Source organism: Dermochelys coriacea, chromosome 28 (genome assembly GCF_009764565.3).
Source record: "Dermochelys coriacea isolate rDerCor1 chromosome 28, rDerCor1.pri.v4, whole genome shotgun sequence".
Lineage (NCBI taxonomy): Eukaryota > Metazoa > Chordata > Testudines > Dermochelyidae > Dermochelys > Dermochelys coriacea.
Window position 1 is genome coordinate 6,321,336 of NC_050095.1, and position 20,721 is coordinate 6,342,056.

Sequence of the window (20,721 nt, forward strand, 5' to 3'; positions counted from 1 at the left end):
CAAGGGGAGGGGCTGGGGGTTAGCTTCCCCTGGAGCCAGACTCTGGGAAAGGTGGAGGCTAAGACAGCATCTGAATTGGTTTGAAAGGGTGTGATTTTTGTCAGGCAATGTCGATTTCCTTGTACACATACCAACTGATTGGGAAAATATTTGCACTGCTAATCATCCAAATATGAAGAAAGGTGAAGTAGGAAAAAGACTGTTGAGAACTTAAAAGTATGATTTTAAAAAGATTCACTTTGTCAACAGCACAAATGTACAGTTGTGTTCAAAGGGTCTAAAGCTTCCACTTTGTTTTGCCTGCCAGCGTCTGTCATGAAATAACAATGGTCTGACCCCCTCTTATTTGCTGTCCTTCCCATGTGAAAGTTGCCCTAGAGAAAAGCTGAAAATGCTTGAAACCCACAATTGTACAAAAGGGTGAACATCTAAACAGATCGAAATAGAAAATGGCTTAAAATGAATGTTGCTATTCAAAATTATTTATAAAAAACAAACTTATAGTTAGCCAAGGCTACCCCTGAGGAGCAGAGAACAGCGTAAAGGAGCATGGAGGATGCAGCAGAGCATCTGGCACTGTGGCGGTTTATGGATGTTGGGAGGCATCGTGGGAGGGGGTTTCTGGTATGAGAAATATCCCCTTCCCTCTCTGTCTGTCTGCCTGTCTCCAGCTCTGGTCGCTTGCCTTGCACTGGAAGCTGCCAGGTGCAGGGACATCTTTTCTTTCAGCCGCTAGCAAACCAGGTCCCGGTCCGTAACTTGGACTCCTACCCGCTACGGTAACACACCTAGTAATGTAGTAAAGGCGCTTTTGCGCTGCCTGAGTGGCATCAGAGGCGTTTGTGTAACTAAGGATCAGGCCCACTCTTTCCTCTGGAGATACCACAGGGCAGTAGTAGGTAGGCACAAGGGCCCGTTGCCACTGAAAAGGTATCCATTAAACCGGGCCATCCAGCCCCATGAAGCCTACCCGCTTTGGCAAGGAGAGTTACGTGAGCGAGCGGGAGTTTAACGAGCCAGCCGCCAATGACGTAAAACCCAAGGATGTCTTAAGTAGCGATCTTTATCCAGATTGCTCTGAACTCGGAGAAGAGTTTACACTGCACAGCTGGGATTTCCAACAGAGCGGCAGGGAGGGAATTACAAGGGGATTTGGGTGCCTAATTCCCTTCAGCTCCTCAGAAAACCCCATCACAGAAACCCAGCAGCTGCCCCGCCGGCAGCCTCCGACAAAACTCAGCCTCCTACCCCCAAACTCCACTCCCCGCAGAAGTCACCCAGCCAGGGGCTCCGTGGCCCAAAGAATTAAGGGGGGCCCCGTGACGGGTCTGACCGCTGGGGTGCTGGTTCCAAGCCTGGGCAGCCCAGCTAGAGTCCTCCAGAGCCACCCAGCGCAGCGAGAAATGGGCTGGGGGACACCTGCTGCAAGGAGATTCTCTGCCCAGGCCCCAGCCGGCTCTTTATGGGCGCGCTGAGACATTGCCGGGGAAAGGAGGAGGTCCAGGGGCTCGGAGAGATGGGAGTCCTCCAAGGACACTGGGGTTCGGATCTTGGGGGTTAGAGAAGCCCATTTTAGCATTCCCAGGGGGACACTCCCCATCTCCCCAGCCCCTTGTCTCAAGAACACAGTCTGAGCTGGGATCCCCGCACCCAGAAGAAAGGGTGGATCCTCTCCCCATTGTAAGAGGCCGGAGGGAAAGAGAATAACAGGGACTTCCAATCAGCATCCAAAAATGCTACCTGCCCCGCTTCGTAATCTAGAGAAACCCCTATCCTCTTTATGGTATCCCACGAGATCAACTGGGTGCCAGGGGAGGAGAAAAAATGGTATATTTTACAATGACCCTTAACCCCGTGCATCCCCATAGCCCAGATCCCCTCCTCAGGGCTAGGGCTGATCCGTCCCTTCCTCCTCACAGAGTCTCTGGCCACTCCCACAGCCCAGTATTGCCCATTCCCCACCTCCACCTCCCAGTAACGTCGCCCCGAGGTGAACCCCTCGGAGCCCAGCACGCAGTGACATGTGTCGAATCTCTCCGGCATGTCAGGCAGGTCCAGCAACGCCTCTGCTCGTCTCACACTTTTCCCATCCTCAGACACGACGAGGATGGGATGGGCCGTGTCTGGATCCAGAGTCACGCTTGCTGGAGGGGAGAGAAAAGCTGAGTGTTAGGGGCAGAGCCCAGCCCGGGGGGAGGCTGGGACCATTTCTCACACTCCCCAGCAGCCCTCTTCTGGCCGGGACACTCCTGGATCCTGGGGAGCTCCCGGGCACCTGACTGATTCCACCGTTTCATACCCAGACACAGAACAGTAGAGACATGGAGGAAAGAGACTGAATCTGCAGGTAGGGAGTGAGGAGGAGGCTGGTCACCGATTTAAACCCCCTCAGGATCCCCCTCCCCCACCTGGCCCTTCCTTCCTTGTCCTGGGAGAAGAGGGGAAGACATAGCATTGGGGAGGAGCCGCTCCAGAGCGGAGGGAGTAAGGTCAATATTCTGTGAGGCAGCCCCTTGCCCGGCCCGAGAGAAGTGAGCCGCATGGGAAAAAGCCCAGCCCAAGAGGAAGGGAGGATGCTGGAGAAGAACCCTCACTCCACTCCTTCCTCTTGATTTAATACACAACAGGCCTGTGAAAGCCTCCCAGAACCCCAGGGCAGAGTTAAGGGTGTCTGGATGCCGGAGAGTGAGAACAGTTCTGTTCCCTGTCGTGAGCATGCACCGAGCAACGAGGCTGGTGTCAGGACTGTTTGTCTTATGTCGGCTTGGGATCTCCTCAAGGCAGGATGTGTTGATTGTTAGACAGGGTGTGTTTGACTAGTTACTTTATCAACGTGTTCAGAAAGATGTTTCCGTGAGAATTTGCTCTTAATATCAAGAAAATCTCCACCCAGAATCTCACCCTTTCTGTGTGATCGGACTGGTTCTCCCCTTTTTGACTCCAGCTCAGATGGCAAAGTGTCCACGAGGGAGGAGGATAAAAAAGAGGAGATTTCATGCTGTCGTCTTTGTAACCACATCCCCACTCTCAACTGACTTATCATCACGACAAATCCCGAAGGGCAGTGGTCGCCTTGCCGATTAAACTCCATTCACATCAATCCCTAGCTAAATCTTTAAAGTGGCCCAGCCGGATAGTCACCTTACGTCCATCCGTAGTGATCTTATCACACCATGTTAGTATCCAGGCCCGTTGGTCAACCTGACATAACTGTGTTTTAATTAAAACAAACACACAGAGATCCTTAATAAAACTTAATCAGGGAATCAGATGGGCTGAGATAAGGTGTTTGGGGGCTGGTCAGTGACAATGTTTCTGATGATCAGTGTGTGTTTGAGTTGTGTGTTCAGGCTACTTTAACAAAGATGTTTTCATAGGGTGAATTTTCTCTTAATTTAAATATAACCACCACCTGAACCCTCACCCTTTGTATACGACAACAGCCTCTTCCAACAGTCCCTCTCCATTTCCGATGGCAGAGTGTCTGGAGGGAATAAAAGGATACTAGAGATGAGATTTCATTCAGTCACATTTACAATGACATTGCCACTATTAGCTGACAACATAATGTTTTTATTATTACAGAGGAACACACACACACACACACACACCCCTTTCTAAAGAGGCCAGATACTAATTAATGGGAAGCCTTGCACTTGTATTTCCTCTTTCATTCAGGTCTCTCAAAGCTGCTGAACCAACAGCCACCAAACGTCACAACCAGCTTGAGAAATATTATTTGTAGAAGAACATAAGACCAACCCCATTGGGTCAGACCAATGGTCCAGCTAGCCCCGTATCCTGTCTTCTGACAGTGGCCCGTGTCAGATGCTTTTGGCTTCTGGAGATCTTGGGACACCCAGACCATGGGGTTGTATCCCTGACCATCTTGGCTCACAGCCACTGATGGATCTATCCTCCATGAAATTATCTAATTCTGTTTTGAACCCAGTTATACTTTTGGCCTTCACGAGAAGTAGCATGAGTTGACTGTTCATTGTGTGAAGAAATACTTCCTTTCATTTGTTTTCAATCTGCCGCCTATTTATTTCTTTGGGTGACCCCCCTCCCCTTTTTGTGTTATGTGAAGGGGTGAATAACACTTCCCTATTCACTTTCTCCACACCACGCAGGATTTCATAGACCTCTATCACATCCCCCTTAGTCGTCTCTTTTCTAAACTCCCCGGTCCCAGTTCTTTAAACCTGTGTTCATACAGAAGCTGTTCCATAGCCCTCATCATGTCCGTGCTCTTCTCTGTACCTTTTCCAATTCCAATATATCTTTTTGAGATGGGGTGACCAGAACTGCACGCAGTATTCCAGATGTGGGCATGCCATGGATTTATAGAGAGGCAATAGGATATTTTCTGTCTTGTTATCTATCCCTTTCCTAAGGATTCCCAACATTCTGTTCTCTTTTTTGATTGTCTCTGCACCTTGAGCAGATGTTTTCAGAGAACTATCCAGGATGACTCTAAGGCACTACGGACTGTACGCTGGCCCAGCTGTACCGCAGCAAGATCTCCCATGTAGCTGCTCTTTGCCAGTAGGAGAGCCTCTCCCGCTGACAGAGTGCTGTCCACACCGGCACTTATGTCGGTCAGGGGGGTGTTAGAGGGCTTATTTTTTTACCCTTTTACTTTTTTTGGTTCTTTTTGCATGAACAGAGAGCAACAATACACGAAGTCTGAAGGTGCAAACAATCTGATGTTTATTGGAATGAACTTTTAACAAGCTTAAATTTAATGGTTTTTTTTTTTTATAATTTTTGAATTATAACTTACTTTCTGATTCCCCCTAATTTATATAGCAAGATTTTTATCTATACCTTAAGCAGTTATTTTCCTGAAATGTATTTAACCAATCCGAACATACTGTAACATATTTTTAACCAATTAACTTACACCTAGCAAAATTAATTATACAGCAAACAGAAACAAACAACAATAGAAAAGTGGGGGCCATACAGATAAAACATACAGAAATGAGGGTTTTATAACCACAACTATTGAGAAGTGATTTTTTCCCCCCAGACAGGATGCTAATAAATTAAGTTTTCTTTAAACATCTTTCTCTGGAGGCGATATCCTGTCCTGACAGTGCCTTGTATCCTAACAGCCCAATAGCACCTGATTTCAATGTGACGAGGTTGGGATGTGAGGAGGTGACCGGTCACTTCCCAGCTTATGGCTGCCTCCGTTGCTTAGCCAGAGATCTCAGCCTAAGCACAGGGCCTCAGACTGTCACAGTAAGAGAAGGACCTTATACCGGCAGACAGTGATTTTGATTCTTTTATACCTCTAGAACTAGCTAAATGATAAACATACACCTAGATTCTTAAAATATAGGCCTTCACAGACAGGCCTGAATATCTATATCCTAACAGGGGAGTGGTTTTTTTCACATCCTTGACCGACAAAAGTGGTAACGTAGACACAGCCGAAGATCCCCCTGTAATCCCCAGGTCCTTTTCTGCAAAACTGCTGCTCAGCCAATCGGTCCCCAGCCTGTAGCGGTGCATGAGATTCTTTTACTTCTCACTATCTGATGAATTAGTTTTAAGAGAACCCTCCAGCAAAATCAGTGCCTTAGTAAGATGTAAAATTCTTTCTTATGCCTAAAATCTATGGAAACCTATTTTTTGATGTTGGTGAAATTTCATAAACCTGTCTATTGTGATGGACAGCACCCGAAGTAAATGAGTGTGCCCTTTTTCTAAAAGCAGTGAACATGGTTATGAACACACTAAACCGCTATGACTGATTATTTTAAAATAATGTCTTTGTTTCAGTGAGTTAAATAGGTAGTCATCTGGAACGATTACTTTTATGAAGGCTTAAGAGTACATTTAAAATATAAAATCAGCTGAGAAATACTGATAAAGAAAATGTAAAACAGAGAAGAGCTGCATCATGTATTCCATAATATTTAAGGTTGTATTCACCAGGACAGCTGACTCACCCTGACTATAAAGTTTTTGCAAATAAATGTCTGACAAACTTCAGGGCATATCAGGGAGAGGGGCCGGGGGTCTCTGCAAGGAACTGTGACTCTCCACCACCGTGAGGCGGGCTGGGCATCTTGATATCCTTTGCTGCCTTGTCGTCCCCCCGACCCCCTCCCGCACTCCTGTCTTGCGTAAGGCCCCAAAAATCCTTAGGACGGCCCTGTTAGGCTCCAGCTGCTCTGGAGAGCTTAACCCTTTATGGAATAGAACATTTTTAATATTGTTTCTCCTAAGAGCAATGGGCGTCAGGCACGAGTGGGGGTGAAGAGCAGCCAGACCCTTCGGGGTCTGAGTGGAGCCATGACTTGAGTCCCCAAGTGCGCGCAAAAATCTGTCAGATAATCCCTCAACTTTAAGAAAAACTTTTCAGGGGGAGGGGCCATATTTTAAGAACCCCTTTGTCAAATGACCTCTAATGTGGTCATGGCCCCATCCCTTGCCCCCATGAGGCACAGCGGATTTCAAGGCAATCCGAGTATCCGTGCAGATGTTCAAGCACTAAGAAATGTCGCCCTGTAAACAGGAGGGGCTTCTCAATTTTACCAACCCTGGAGCTGGCGCTCCCCTAGAACTTCCCAGCTCTCTGGCCGGCCTGAGGTTTCTCTGTGGCGCAGCCTGTCTGCACTGAGGGCAGGAGACGTGTGTATCCGACCCCTCCCAGCACTGGCTGATTCGGGCTAGGCAGAAATTGCACCCACCGTCTAGAGGGACAGGGTCTGTGAAATACACCAGGCCCAGGGTGCAAGGAGCTTCACCCTGGAGACTTCTCCCCGGGTTCCCTGCACCTGGCTTTCCCGAGCTTGGCGATAGCCCCCGTCTGCAGCACCCACTGGGCGCTTCCCCCTCCTGACACTGACTCCTGCGGTTTGCTGAAATGCCGGGGGGGGGGGGTCCTGGGAGAGTCTTTGGGGAAAATGTAGCAGCCTGGAGGGGTCAAAACTCCTGAGTCAGCCGCCAAAAATCAGCAAAATGATCCCTCAAACCATGTGGTTTTTAAAAAAGATTCTGTTGTGGGTTTGGTGCCTTTTGGTGTCTGAACCTCCCAGTGGGTAGGTGAGAATTAGCAGCTCCGCACCCACATGTAGCAAGTAAAGTGATTTTTGTTTCTCTGCACAAGCTCTCACCCCCCCCCCCCGCCACATCTGCCCGGCCCCCTGCCCAGCCATTTATCTGGCCCCAACCCTCAAATCAATCCTCGCCCCCCACCCTCCCCATCAGATCTGGAGGTAGAACTGTGACCGCCCCCCCATCTGCCCCCCATCAGTCCCTCCTCCCACAAGCACCTCCCAGCCTCGCCTCGCCTCGCCTCACCTCTGCTGCTCCGGCCGCTCCTGGGGTGCTCCCCCGGCCCGGGGGGCTGCAGTGGGGTCCCCGGCTCCCCTCCCAGCTGGGTGCTGTGGGGCCGAGCCGGACGGTCGCAGAAGGGCGGAGGAGGAAGCAGCTGAGCTGACCCACGTGGCATCAGACGCAATCCGGTTCCCCTCCGGATTGGCTCCTTCGCACGGACTCCCGGAGCAGGCTCAGTAGCTGATGCTGACGTCGCTGCTCCGGATCAGCTCCCTGCAATCCCCGGCGGGGGGGGAGAGTTTGTGCAGGGGCCAAAGCGTGTCCCGAGGGGGGTAAAGCAGGGGGCGGAGCGGGGCAAAGGGCGGGCTCCGGGACGGGGTGCAGGAGCTGGGGGTCAGAAAGGGGGAGGCGCTGCGGGACAGTGGCACGGGGGGAACCCCCAGGAGGGGCGGGGTCAAAGTTCCCACAAATGAGGTGAGGAGCCACCTGCCGTGGTCCCCAAAATAGGGCGTGGGTGGCTTTGTGGCAGCTGAAGAAGTGGGGGGGGTTACCCCCAAAAGCTCAGGCCCAACTAAATCTGTTTGTCTTTAAGGTGCCACCGGACTCCTGGTTGTTTTGGGGGCCCTGGCTCATGGGCATCCCGGCGATAGTGTGGCTGTGGGGTCCGGAGCCTTGTCTACACTAGGATCCTACAATGAGGCAGAGAAACCCCCCAGTCTCGGTGCCCTGTCTCACACTGCAGAGCTTACTGGGGAACCCCCGGTGTCCAGGGTCCCGTGCAGCACCCCAGAGAGCCCACAGCAACTCCTCATAGTAAACCCCAAGCGTTCATCACAGGGACATGCGGGTGAGGTCCCTGCAGGTGCTGGGGTGACCCCGCTAAGTGGGGCAGCAAATCCCAGGACTGCCCTCAACCAGGGCAGCTGGGAAATTGAAAAGGAAGGAAGATGAAGAATTCTTTTTAACGCTGCATTGACATATGTAGGAGTTAAAAGGAACTTTAATAACCACAGAGCATATGGAAAAGAGGGGGAAGGAGCTTCCAGGGGTCCTAGATGTGAGGGACCAGGGGGCTGGGCAGATGGGAGTTCTCCACCCTCATAGAGATGACCCAGGAGGAAAGCTGTGTAGATGGGAGTCCTCCAGCATCAGAGAAGAACCAGATTTCAGAGTAGCAGCTGTGTTAGTCTGTATTCGCAAAAAGAAAAGGAGGACTTGTGGCACCTTAGAGACTAACAAATTTATTTGAGCAGAAGCTTTCGTGAGCTACAGCTCACTGCATTGGATGCATTTGGTGGAAAATACAGTGGGGAGATTGATATACACACACAGAGAACATGAAACAATGGGTTTATCATACACACTGTAAGGAGAGTGATCACTTAAGATAAGTCATCACCAGCAGCAGGGGGGGAAGGAGGAAAACCTTTCATGGTGACAAGCAAGGTAGGCTATTTCCAGCAGTTAACAAGAACATCTGAGGAACGGGGGGGGGGGGAGAAATAACATGGAGAAATAGAGGAACCAGGGGACTGTGCAGAGTGGAATCCTCCAAGCTCTCAGATCCTCAGCTGACTGTGGCTACCGATAGGGTGACCAGATAGCAAGTGTGAAAAATCCGGACAGGGGCTGGGGGGTAATAGGCCTTTATATAAGAAAAAGCCCCAATTACAGGGACTGTCCCTATAAAATCAGAACATCTGGTCACCCTAGCTGGAGAGGCCAATTTTGTCATTCCTGCTGGCTGTGTTCTGCACTCTTGTAAGGGCTGTAATTTGGGGAAAGAAAAATCTGGTTTTTTCACACACATTGGAAGTTGAAACCCTGGTTCAAAAGTGCACGGAGATGTTCCCGACACCTGCAGAATCATGACTTGGTTTGTTTTGTAGATTCAGACTTGAAGCTCATTCCCTTAGGAGCTGTCTCTCACGCTGTGTATGTATAACACAATACCGTGCACAATAGGACCTCGAGCATGGGTGCAGCCTCTAGCCGCTACGGTATTAAAAATAACCCCGGAATCAGTAGAAATAATTACTGCGTAGACAGACAAGAATGAAACGGGGAAAGTTGTGGTAGGAGGAACAGGCCGTAGATCATCAGAGAGAAACTCCCCAGCCTAGCGATCTCAATTCCCAACCCTGCAAAATTGTACACACCTTTCCTCATACCACTGCTAATGGCCCCATTGATTTTAATGTGCCCGAGCTACAATCAGGCAGATGGTAAGATTGTGAGGACAGGGGTCTTGAGCAGAAACCCAGCTCAGGGATCAGAGTCTCTCTCTATGTGTGCGAGTATATTTCCTGCTAACAGGTCTGATTCTCCTCTCCCTACAACTTCACACTGGTGTAAACAGAACAAGAGGTTCCAGTGGGATTATGTCTGGTTTACACCAGGGTGAGGGAGAGGTGAATGACCCTGTGAACCCAGTCAGACTCTTCCAGGTTTGTACTGGGCTCAGGGCAGGGGGCACAAAAGCTGAGTGAGTTTTGTCTCTGTGGGAAGTCTGAGGAGCCTATAACGGGGATGAGGTTGTTTGGGTGACCTCACTGTGTATTTCCATCCCAGACCATGTTTGCATTGCTTTTACCTTTCACCTTAGCTCTGGAGTGGGTAGGCATTTAATGCAAAACACAGGACACTGGGAGTGGGAGAAACTAAATTCTACTTTATTATTTCAAAGGCCGAAAAAAGACAGACTCCTTTCCCCAGCCCCAGCCCAGCCCAACGCAGGACTTTTCACCCCCAGTCCAGCACCTGGCCGTGCCCAATGCCTGCATGAACCAGGAACATTTATAAATGGGTAGAGAAGTGCCGAGGAGCCATGAGAGACACTGGGAGCCAGGCACAAAAGCAAACACCCCGAGAGCAGGGATCCCAAAGAGCTCTGGTTGGAGGGATGAATGTGGGGTGAGTGGGGCAGAGACAGTCTCTGTCGTCCCTACACAGGACACTGTGATAGATGGGGAAGGAGTGACTGGCTGGGCTGTCAGGCTCCTTTGCTCCCTCCGGCCTCAATGATGGCAGTCAGCCTGGGTTCAAGGCTGGCCAGGTCTGCTGACATCCCCGGCTCCCGTCCTGCCTGTGCCCAACCTCGTCATCTCATAATAGGGAGACGCTGCCCCCCCTTCCCACATCATTCTTCTTGGGGTGTTGTTCATGGCCCTTTGGAGCTCAGGGGCAGCTTCACATGACACTCACAGGCCAATTCCTGTTTGTCTCTGGCTCTGATGCAGGGAGTTCACAGTTCTCAGCCTCAGCGGCCTGGCTCTGATAGCAAATGCAGGAGTTTCCCAGCTCTGTTCCCCCATCTCCCGCCCTCTCCGTCTCTTGATGGTATCTCACATCACTGCAGGGATCATTTGGGCAGTAACCTCCTTCCCTGTTTCAATCTCGGCCTCTCGGAGTGTGAATCAAGCTCTCACCCGGAGAGTTTGTGCTTAGAGATATTGATCATAGTCAGTGTTCAAACAACACAAAATATCTCAATACAAAGGGTTAGACAAAGGTTAAAACAAAATTTAAATAGGCTATTGTAGCAAATGATCATTTGTCTTGTGAGGTCCTCACTAAATCTGAGCTACCTCCTGTCACACTAAGTGAATATCGAAGTATGTGACCAAACGGCCTTCACAAAGAGAGAAAACCCACAATGCAGGATGGGCTATGAAACACTTTCACATTCATAAAGGGAAATCTCAGAGAGTCTTTTAAGATTCAAAATCAGTAAAATAAATATACCCATTTTCTTCTGAAGTGGCTAAACCTGCTTTACTTCTCGCCTCATTATTTGGTTGTATTAGTTACAAAAGTTTTCGCATCATTATAAGAAAAGAAAGAGAAAGAAAGACAAAAAATAAGTAAATATGGACTTGCCTGGAAGCAGCCCAGAAACCATTTTACCAATAGATGGAAACAGGAGCTATAAGCTCGGACAGGTCACACTGTGCCTTGAGGTCTATTAGGGTACCCCTGCCCGCTCCCAGGTCTGTGACACTTTCTTCTTCAACCCTCAGGAGTCTGACTAAGGATCAGAGAAACCAAACTGTGGATCCTAAGCATCCCTCAGACTCACCCCATCGCCTTCAAAGAGCACAGGAGGTAAAACACCATTTTACTGGCCCAGCTCCCGCTCCCGCTATTTTAGCATCTAGTTAATTCTGGCCCATAAGGCAGAAAATGTACAAACAATAAATGGCCTGGAGCAACGTGAGAATATCCGGGAATGAGACAATCTGGCCCCAAAAGGGGAACTCAGGGACTAGCAATCAGTCTGCTAATGGGGGGATCAGAACAGATAAGATACACAGGGTCAGTTTACACTAGGAAATCTGTTGGAGGGTCACAAGGATGCGCGGGCTAATCCCGCCCACATTTCCTACCAGAGAGAGAACTTCTGAGGGTGATGCTGAGGAGTCAGAGGTGGTGGGATCTCTGGGCCTCCCACAAAAGGTCCTGTGGGAGTCCAGTGGCGCTTTCTGATTGCGGAGGGGGCCAGGGAGAAGGTCGTGACCCCATATTCACCATAGTGATAGGAATGTGATGTAATCATGGTGCACCTTGTACAAAATACGTCATGTGAGGTGTCAACGCAAAAGTTCTGGTTTGGCGAATATGATTATCCTATTTGTATGCATGTATCGTTGTTGTATCTGGAGTTATTAATGCTGACTATGCATCTATATTTCAAATGTGTTTGCTCCTGGGTAACACAAAATACTCTACCTCCAGTCTAGCCAGTACTTTGTGAAAGGCCTATTCTAGTTGAATGGCCCGCCAGCAAAAACAGCGGGCCATGGGCAAAGCTTAATCCTCACCTGATGATCTTTCCTGTGGACACTTCAGTCAGGATATGAGTAATGGCTGCTAGAACTCATGGAAGCTCGCAAGGGCATGTGACTAGATCATGGGATACTGGACTCCATCTTGTTGCTTGTACTTTTCCACAGACTCCTGCTGGGGCCTTGGCTTGAAACAAGACGTTCACGCCACCTGCAAGAAGCTATAAAAGGGGGAAGTGACATCACCACTGGGCCTCTCTCCCCCTACAACTTGACACCGGAAAACACGTCAGGAACAAAGACTGAACTGGGGAAGGGGGTCCCAGGCAGGACAGAATTCCTGTCTCTGGGTGAGACACGGCTTGATTCAAATCCTGTCGAGTTTATAGGGCTTAGATTGTGTTTTGTTTTATTTCTCACGGTAATCTGCTTTGATCTATATGCTCACTACTTATAATGACTTAAAATCTCTCTTTCTCAGTGAGTAAGGGAGCCCAGACTGGTATGCCAGAGGGCTCAGGGGGACCCCAGTTCCAGGCTGTACCCTGGGGAAACCCATCACAAAGGTACCGAGGGACTGAATGTTAAGAAGCGGCACTTCTCTGTACCCCATGCTCTCCCTCTCTTCTTATCCCACAGTCCCCAAACACTCGATAGCCCCAGCACCCAGTTTCCCCTGCTTCCTAGTTCTAGCTGCTCCAATTCTTCAATCCCCAGTTTCCTCCATAAAACCCATCCTCCTGGTCCCTCAGTATTTGATCCCCCAGAACCCAGCACCCTGGGGGATTTGGGGAGGGGAGGAGTTGCCAGCCCCCAGGGACACCAAATCTGCATGAAATAGCTCCAGGTACATGGGGGAGCTCAGCCCAGGGTCTGGTGGAAGACAGGAAGGGGAGTGAGACCGGTGTCTATAGAGTGAATGTCAGGCCTGGCCCAAGTGTCCTTCTCCTAATCTCCATGGAAGGGGGACCTGTCTGGGAAGGGCAGGGAGAGGGGGGGGGGAAGTTCAGCAAGGCAGAGGGAGCATCTGGAGGAGTTTCTCTTTCTCCCTTACCCACCTGTGGCCCATCAGCTCAGCAGCCAGGACTGGTGCAGGGAGGAGGGCCTGATCAGGGCTTCCCCTTTTCTGCCTGGGGCTTGCTCAGCTGCTGTTGTATCCTCACCCCAGAGATGGGCAGCTGGATCCCTGGGAGCCAAATGCCCCTGGTGTGTGTGGGAAGCAGGAAATGGACTTATTACTATGGCCAGCCCTAGCCAGGCACTGAGAGAATTTCCGTACTGGGTGGAGGAGTCTCGGATGCCCAATTCCATGTTAGCCCCGCTTGGACCATTTTCCACCCTGAGGACATCTGAGAGCTTTCTTCCCCGTGTGGATTTGCTGATGCCTGGTATTACGGGAGCAGCCTAGAAGCTTTGCCCATTCAAGGTCTCTCTGTTGTGTGGCTCACTGATGTGTGAACTCAGACTGAATCTAGTCAAGCTATTCCTAGGGTCTCTCACCCTTGAGGATTCTCTGATGTTTGGTAAGCTCTGAGCTCTTACTGAAGCTTTTCCCACAGTTGAGGCATTTATGAAGTTTATAGCCTTTGTGGATTCTGTGACGTCTAATAAGGTTTGTTCTCTCAGTGAAACTTTTCCTACAGTGGAGGATTTAATCAGGTTTATCTCCAGTATGAATTCTTTCAGGGCTGTCCTTAGGATTTATAAAAAGAAAAGGAGTACTTTTTGCGAATACAGACTAACACGGCTGCTACTCTGAAACTTAGGATTTATGGGGCCCTATGCAGTATTATTAAACTGGTGCCCCTATGCCCAATGGCAGCCCGGACTCGCATGCGTATTTTAGATAAGGGGGGGTCTTTTGAAGGATTTATTTAAAAAACTATATGTCTGAAGATCCAAGCATTTAAGGCTAAAGATGAATACTCAGATTGTTTTCAGAGTAGCAGCCGTGTTAGTCTGTATTCGCAAAAAGAAAAGGAGGACTTGTGGCACCTTAGAGACTAACAAATGTATTTGAGCATAAGCTTTCATGAGCTACAGCTCACTTCATCAGATGCATCCGATGAAGTGAGCTGTAGCTCACGAAAGCTTATGCTCAAATAAATTTGTTAGTCTCTAAGGTGCCACAAGTACTCTTTTCTTTTTACTCAGATTGTGCATCTAAAAATCTATGCAAGGATTTTTTTTTAGAGATGTGATTTTATAAACTTCACCAACACACTAATGAAATATTTTTAAAGCAAATTTTAAACTGTAGACTGACATGTTCTGAGTAAATATTACAGTCATGCACAACTGTTTTGGTCAGTAAATTCAGAAACTGACAGTATATACCTGGGGGTTGGCAAATGCCTGTTAAATGGCTTCTTTACCCCTTGAATGGCTCTTTAACAGTTTCAGTGTTGTGCTAATAGGTCTGGCAGGCTGGAAGGCTTTTTCACTTTTAAGTTACTAGATCCCCTCCGGAGGAAGACTCACAAAGCTGCAGCAGCCAGCTGCGGTGGGTGCCTGCAGGGAGGGTCAGAACAGGGATAGGAAGAGGCAGATAGGTGGACACTAAGGCCCAGGAGTGCCCCAAATTTTCAGGTGCCCTACATATGCCTAAGGACGGCCCTGAATCCTCTGGTGTCTAATAAGGTGCGAGATCTGAATGAAACTTTTCCCACAGTCCAAGCACTTATGGGGTCTTTCTCCAGTGAGTATTCTTTGGTGTGTAACAAGGGTTGATGTCTAAATGAAACGTTTCCCACAATCTAGGCATTTATATGGTCTTTCCTCCCAGGTGGATTGTCTGATGTCTAGTAAGGTTTGATTTGTGGCTGAAGTTTTTCCCACAATCCAAGCATAGATAGGGCTTCTCTGCAGTGTGGATTCTCTGATGCACAATAAGGCCTGAATTGTGAGCAAAACTTCTTCCACAGTCCAAGCATTTATATGGTCTTTCTCCTGTATGGATTTTCTGATGTCTAGTAAGGTATGAGTTGTGACTGAAGCTTTTCCCACACTCCAAGCATTTATGGGGTTTGTCACCTGTGTGCATTCTCTGATGCGTAATAAGATTGGATGGCTGAATGAAACTTTTCCCACAGTCAAGGCATTTATAGGGATTCTCTCCCATGTGGGTTCTCTTGTGTGTAAGAAGGGATGATCGCTCACTAAAATCTTTCCCACATTCCAGGCATTTATATGGTCTCTCTCCTGTGTGCAGTCTCTGGTGTGTAATAAGGGATGATTTCTGACTAAAGCTTTTCTCGCATTCCAAGCATTTAAAGGGTTTCTCTCCTGTGTGGATTCTCCCATGGTTAATAAGATGTGACCTCTGACTGAAGCTTTTCCCACAGTCCAAGCATTTATAGGGTTTCTCTCCTGTGTGGGTTCTCTTGTGTGTAAGAAGGGCTGATCGCTCACTAAAATCTTTCCCACATTCCAGGCATTTATATGGTCTCTCTCCTGTGTGCAGTCTCTGGTGTGTAATAAGAGATGACCTCTTACGAAAGCTTTTCCCACATTCCAAGCATTTATAGGGTTTCTCTCCCGTGTGCATTCTTCCATGGTTAATAAGATGTGAGCTCTCACTGAAGGTTTTCCCACAGTCCAAACATTTATAGGGTTTCTCTCCTGTGTGGGTTCTCTGGTGCGCATTAAGGGCTGATCTGAAATTGAATCTTTTCCCACACTCAAGGCATTTGTAGGGTCTTTCTCCTGTGTGGATTCTCCCATGTTTAGTAAGAGATGAACTTTCATTAAAACTTTTCCCACACTCAAGGCATCTATAGGGTCTTTCTCCCATGTGCAGTCTTTGATGTGTAATAAGGTGTGAGCTCTGATAGAAACTTTTCCCGCAGTCCAAACATTTATAGGGTTTATCTCCTGTATGGATTTTCCAATGCGTAGTGAGGCTTGTTCTCACACTGAATCTTTTCCCACAGTCAAGACATTTGTAGGGTTTTTCTTCCTTGTGATTTGTCTGCTGAGCTGTGGTTTCCTTGGGATCTACGCATCCTCCCTCACATGGAATGGATTCATCTGGTTTCTTCCTTGGATGGTTTTCCAGCTGCCTCCCTGCCCTGCCCTTATTTCCCCAGGCTTTTCCCTGTTTCAACCACTGGGAAAAACTCCCTTCAGCTCTTCTCAAGAACGTCCCCTGTGGTTCCACTTTCCCAGGACCTTTCTGCTGTTGATTCTCCTCCTTGTTCTCACTCCCACGCTCATCACCTGCCGGGAGAGAGAGACAATCCAGACAGGAGTCATTGTCTGTGCTCTCCGTAGATAGACTTGTCTACACTACACAGTTTTGTTGGCAAAAGGCAGCTTTTGTTGACAAAACAATGGAGGAGTACACACTACAACGCTACTTTTGGCAGCAAAACTCTCCAGTTTTGGGGACAAAACCTCCCCCACCTTGACGAGAGGCATAGGGCTTTTTGCAGCAAAGTTAGAGAGACAAAACATCAGTGCAAACAGTATGTTCATTATGTCGCCATAACTGGCCTTCAAGAAGCATCCCATGATGCCCGCTGTGACCGCTCGGCTCACTGTTCTGAACTCCGCTGCCCAGCATCCAGCCACGCAGACATGCATCCCCGCCCCTTTCAAAGCTCCCGGAAGTGTTGAAATTCCTCAGCTTGCAGAGCTCACATAACTACTGCCGGCTGAGCCTGAAGGCAGCAAACACACTCCTGCCTGGACTACAGGGGAGAGGCGGATCTCCTTGGTCTGTGGGCAGAGGAGGCTGTGGGAGAACTCGGAGGGAATCACAGCATCATTAATGTGAAATCCTGCTCTCCCCGGCGCTAGGAATGCAGCGGCAGACAGGCAGGGCAGGCTGCTGTGGCGGGAGGGGAGGAACACACACACACACACACACACACACAGTGTCTCTGTCTCTCCTCCCACACACACACACACACACTCCCTGTCACACACTGTCCACTGCTCCCCTGCCCCCCACACCCACACTTCAGTTGAAAAGCGACTGGCAATCTACACTAGATACGAACACCGGAGTTGCAGACTGACCAGTCAACTGGACACCATGTGGAACTGGAAGTACGCAATCAGGCAGCAGTGGAGACAAAAAACAAAGAAACAAACCCCAGAAAATCCTGTACTTGTGCCTGTATTGCATCTTACAGGTAGGCACATCTGGGCTGCCTGTCCCCACCCCTACCCGCCACACATGGGGCAGCCACTTACAGGTAGGAGGTGAAGACGCTGAGGTTCACAGGCACAGCTGTGAGCCCCTGCTCCCAGCCATCTGCCCTGAGGAGCATCCCATAACATCTTGTTCACGGTTACAAACATTTCAGAGTTAGGAACAACCCCTGTTCCGGAGGTCTCCATAACTCTGAGGTTCTAGTGTAGTAGGATGTGACACTCTACCTGTACCATGAGGCATTGCAAACCCTTCCCAAAGCACCCTGCGGCCAGTTGCACAGTGGGATAGCGACCCACAGTGCACTGCTCTCTGTGTCGGTGCAAGAGCGGCTAGCGTGGATGCGCTCTGACAACACAAGGATCATAGTGTGGGCCTGCCACAGAGGTTTAATTACAGCGGTGGCTGTATGTCGGCATCACTTGCGTCAACAAAACTCTGAAGTGTAGACGAGGCCTTACTCCAGCCCTGGCGAGCGGTGGTAGCTAAGTCGATAGGAGAAACTCTCCCGCTGACATACCGCTGTCAACACCGGCGACTATGTAGGTGTAACTCATGTTGCTCGGGGGGTTGGTTTATTGACACCCCTGAGCGACAAAAGTGACGCTGACATAAGTGGTAGTGTAGATCCAAGCCTGAGACAATGGATTCTGCCTCCACATCCCATCCGAATACTTCCAGGGAAGTAAAGTCAGGGAGAAGATTCCTGACAGCTAACAGGGTGGATTGGAAATTGGGACTGATATTTGCTGTGATGATACGACACCTCTGACCTCAGCCCTAACCTGGGTGAGATGGGGCAGAACTGAGGGCGCTCGCTCATGGCACATTTTGGGGAGTCCCAGATGCTTTCTGTGTCAGTTTCCCTGACCCCTCACCTGTGTGGGTGCCTCTCAGGAGCTCTCTTTTCTTGGGGGCCTGGAAATCTGGGACCCATGGCTCTTCCCCTCCTTCCAGCCGGGCGATCAGGTCAGGTTTGGGAATGGGAAATCCTGCATAGCGGGGGAAATCAGGCATAGTCAAGCTGCGTGGAGTCTTGGTGGAGTATTTGTCACGAGGAACATTCCCTGAGTTTAGCCTGACCTTACATGGGATTAGAATTACTCAGACCCCTTGGGGTCTGCAGGGGTGTTGTTATGACCGCACTAGGAGTTCTCCAGATCTGTGTGCTCTGGGGGACTTATGGACACACAACACACCTGGCTCGGGTGTTAAATTCCTGCCTATTTCCAAGCCTGCAGAACCTAGAGCCCTCGCCACAGATGGAGCTAGTCCCAAGAAGGAAGATAAAGAAGAAATTATACAGGCAGGACAATACCCTGCTTCTGGCCCCTTGAAAGCTGGAGATGGGGTTGAATTAGCATGTCCATTAGGTTTCTGATTCCCCTTTTCCCTTGAAAGGGGAATGGAGATGCACCCGCACTAGAGCTGTGGACAATGCGACCCTCCTACAATCTAACCAAGCAGGGAGAAGCCTGACCAGATTCAGAAATGCTGACCCAACGGCTTTTAATAAATGAGGGGACAGGAATCCTTACCAAGCAAGGTCATAGTCTCATAGTTCTCCTGCATGACGTCCCTATAGAGGGCTCTCTGAGCGGGGTCTGGCAGATCCCCCTCCCCTCGGTGAAATACACAGCCACCACCTCGAAAGTCACCGGTATCTGAAACAACATCAGTTCCTCCACTCAGTGCCTGCTGCCCTGGCCACAATCCCACTAGTCACGAAGGAGGAGGGCCGGAGAAGCAGAATCCCACCCCCACCCTGCTCAGAGGAGCCAGGTGGCTTCCGGAGTAGAGAAGGTGAGAGCCCCTTGTCCCTCCCAGCAGATGGAGGAGAGCAGGGTCTTCTCATTTACCACACACCTGCTAGCCACAGGCTGATACAGGAAGCAGAGCTCTAAGCAAGGGACAGGGACAGGAATCCTAGCACCTTCATACTCCACGGTAGCCTCTGGCTAGTGGGCCCAGGCTCCAGCACCGAGAATCTAGTCAGTTTTCCCAGCCCTGTCCTTGGGGCCTTTCCTCTTTCAGAAATGGGGGGATGGTCACTCCCTCCCAATGGGCCTGTTCAGAAAACGAGGCCCAAGGTGAACATGTCCCAGCAGATTTATCACATCCTGTCCCCTTCCTGCCTCACCCTATATATTTTCTGCCTCTTCCCCTCTACAAACCACACACACAAGCACACGCACACGCACACAGCTCCCTGAAAATCCCCTACCTGAGCGGGCTACACCACAGCCAGTTCTCTTCCTCGTCTCCTGGAAGATGGGATGATCTGGAGCGAAAAGTGGACGTGATTCTTCAGCCTGTCAGGGTGAGAGGGACAATTGGGGAGGTTTCAGAAGGGGCGTTAGTCCATGTCACACCCCGATTCCCCTCCAGGGTCTTTCCCTGCAGAAAGATGCTCTAGACTCTGCCACACTGGGAAAACCCTCAGTCACTTTGGCTTGGCCTACACTCAGGCTTACTTGGCTATAATTGACGTTGCTCAGGAGAGCTTCTCCCACGGACACAGCCGCTGCCTTTTGCGGGGGTGGAAATCTTCTGCCGACAGCAGCCACTGAAACGCTTCTCCTGTAGCCTCTAGCCCTTCATTACAAGACAGACCCGGCCCTTCCCATCAGGACTGGACCCACTGAGGCACTTTTAAACCCTCCCAGGGACAGAGGCTCTGAGACAAATGCTAGAAAAGAGCAGAATCAAAGGAGCCACTTTGGAGGATTCCCCCGATATTGATATATTGGAATTGGAAAAAGTTCAGAAAAGGACAACACAAATGATGAAGGGTATGGAACGGCTTCTGTATGAGGAGAGATTAATAAGACTGGGAAAAGAGACGGGTAAGGGGAAATATGATAGAGGTCTATAAAATCATGACTTATGTAGAAAAAGTAGATAAGGAAGTGGTGTTTACTCCTTCTCATAACACAACAATTAGGGCTCACCAAATGAAATTAATAGACAGCAGCTTTAAAACAAACAAAAGGAAGTATTTCTTCACACACTGCACAGTCAACCTGTGGAACTCCTTGCCAGAGGACGTTGTGAAAGCCAAGACTATAACAGGGTACAAAAAAGAACTAGATAAATTCATGGCGGATAGGTCCATCAATGGCTATTAGCCAGGACGGGCAGGGATGCAATCCCATGCTCTGAGTGTCCCTAGAGTCTGACTGCTAGAAACGAAGAGAGAATGATGAGATCACTCCATGATTGCCCTGTTCTGTTCATTCCCTCTGAAGCACCTGCCATTGGCCGCTGTCAGAGGACAGGACACAGGGCTAGACCGACCATTGGTCTGACCCAGTGTGGCCGTTCTTCTTGTCCGCCAGGCAGCACATCTGCCCAGCAGCGCCGTGACTTGACAGGGTCAGGAAATGGCCTTTCCTCTCTCTGCGCCTCACCTTGTTCCCAGGACACGCAATCTGCCCCAGATGCCGCAGTGAATGGATCTGGGCAGGTTGGGGAGCCGGGAAC

General features: G+C 49.6%; 1 protein-coding gene, 1 long non-coding RNA gene and 1 pseudogene across 2 annotated transcripts; 1 reads left to right on the forward strand and 2 right to left on the reverse strand.

The window, feature by feature from the left end:
• Nucleotides 1–202: 202 nt before the first annotated feature.
• LOC119849420 (E3 ubiquitin-protein ligase TRIM39-like) lies at nucleotides 203–7,486 on the reverse strand. The gene is made up of 3 exons (XM_038386523.2): nucleotides 7,321–7,486; nucleotides 3,425–3,484; nucleotides 203–2,144 (listed from the first exon to the last, which is right to left on the reverse strand). The coding sequence occupies exons 1-3, from the start codon at nucleotides 7,469–7,471 to the stop codon at nucleotides 1,618–1,620; spliced, it is 738 nt and encodes a 245-aa protein (XP_038242451.1). The 5' UTR covers nucleotides 7,472–7,486; the 3' UTR covers nucleotides 203–1,617.
• Nucleotides 7,487–11,332: 3,846 nt separating this feature from the next.
• LOC122457770 lies at nucleotides 11,333–11,809 on the forward strand. Its single transcript, XR_006277444.1, has 2 exons — nucleotides 11,333–11,400; nucleotides 11,685–11,809. It is a non-coding gene; the product is annotated as an uncharacterized LOC122457770 (long non-coding RNA).
• A 2,710-nt stretch (nucleotides 11,810–14,519) lies between these two features.
• LOC119849394 lies at nucleotides 14,520–19,832 on the reverse strand (annotated as a pseudogene).
• Between the last annotated feature and the right edge of the window lie 889 nt (nucleotides 19,833–20,721).

Coding starts and splice junctions, on each gene's coding strand:
- LOC119849420 (XM_038386523.2), bottom strand. CDS start 7,471: ATGCCACGTGGGTCAGCTCAGCTGCTTCCTCCTCCGCCCTTCTGCGAC. Junction 3,485..7,320: donor GAGCGGCCGGAGCAGCAGAG/GTGAGGCGAGGC, acceptor TATTCCCTCCAG/ACACTCTGCCATCGGAAATG. Junction 2,145..3,424: donor GCTGTTGTCGTATACAAAGG/GTGAGGGTTCAG, acceptor TCTCCCCTCCAG/CAAGCGTGACTCTGGATCCA.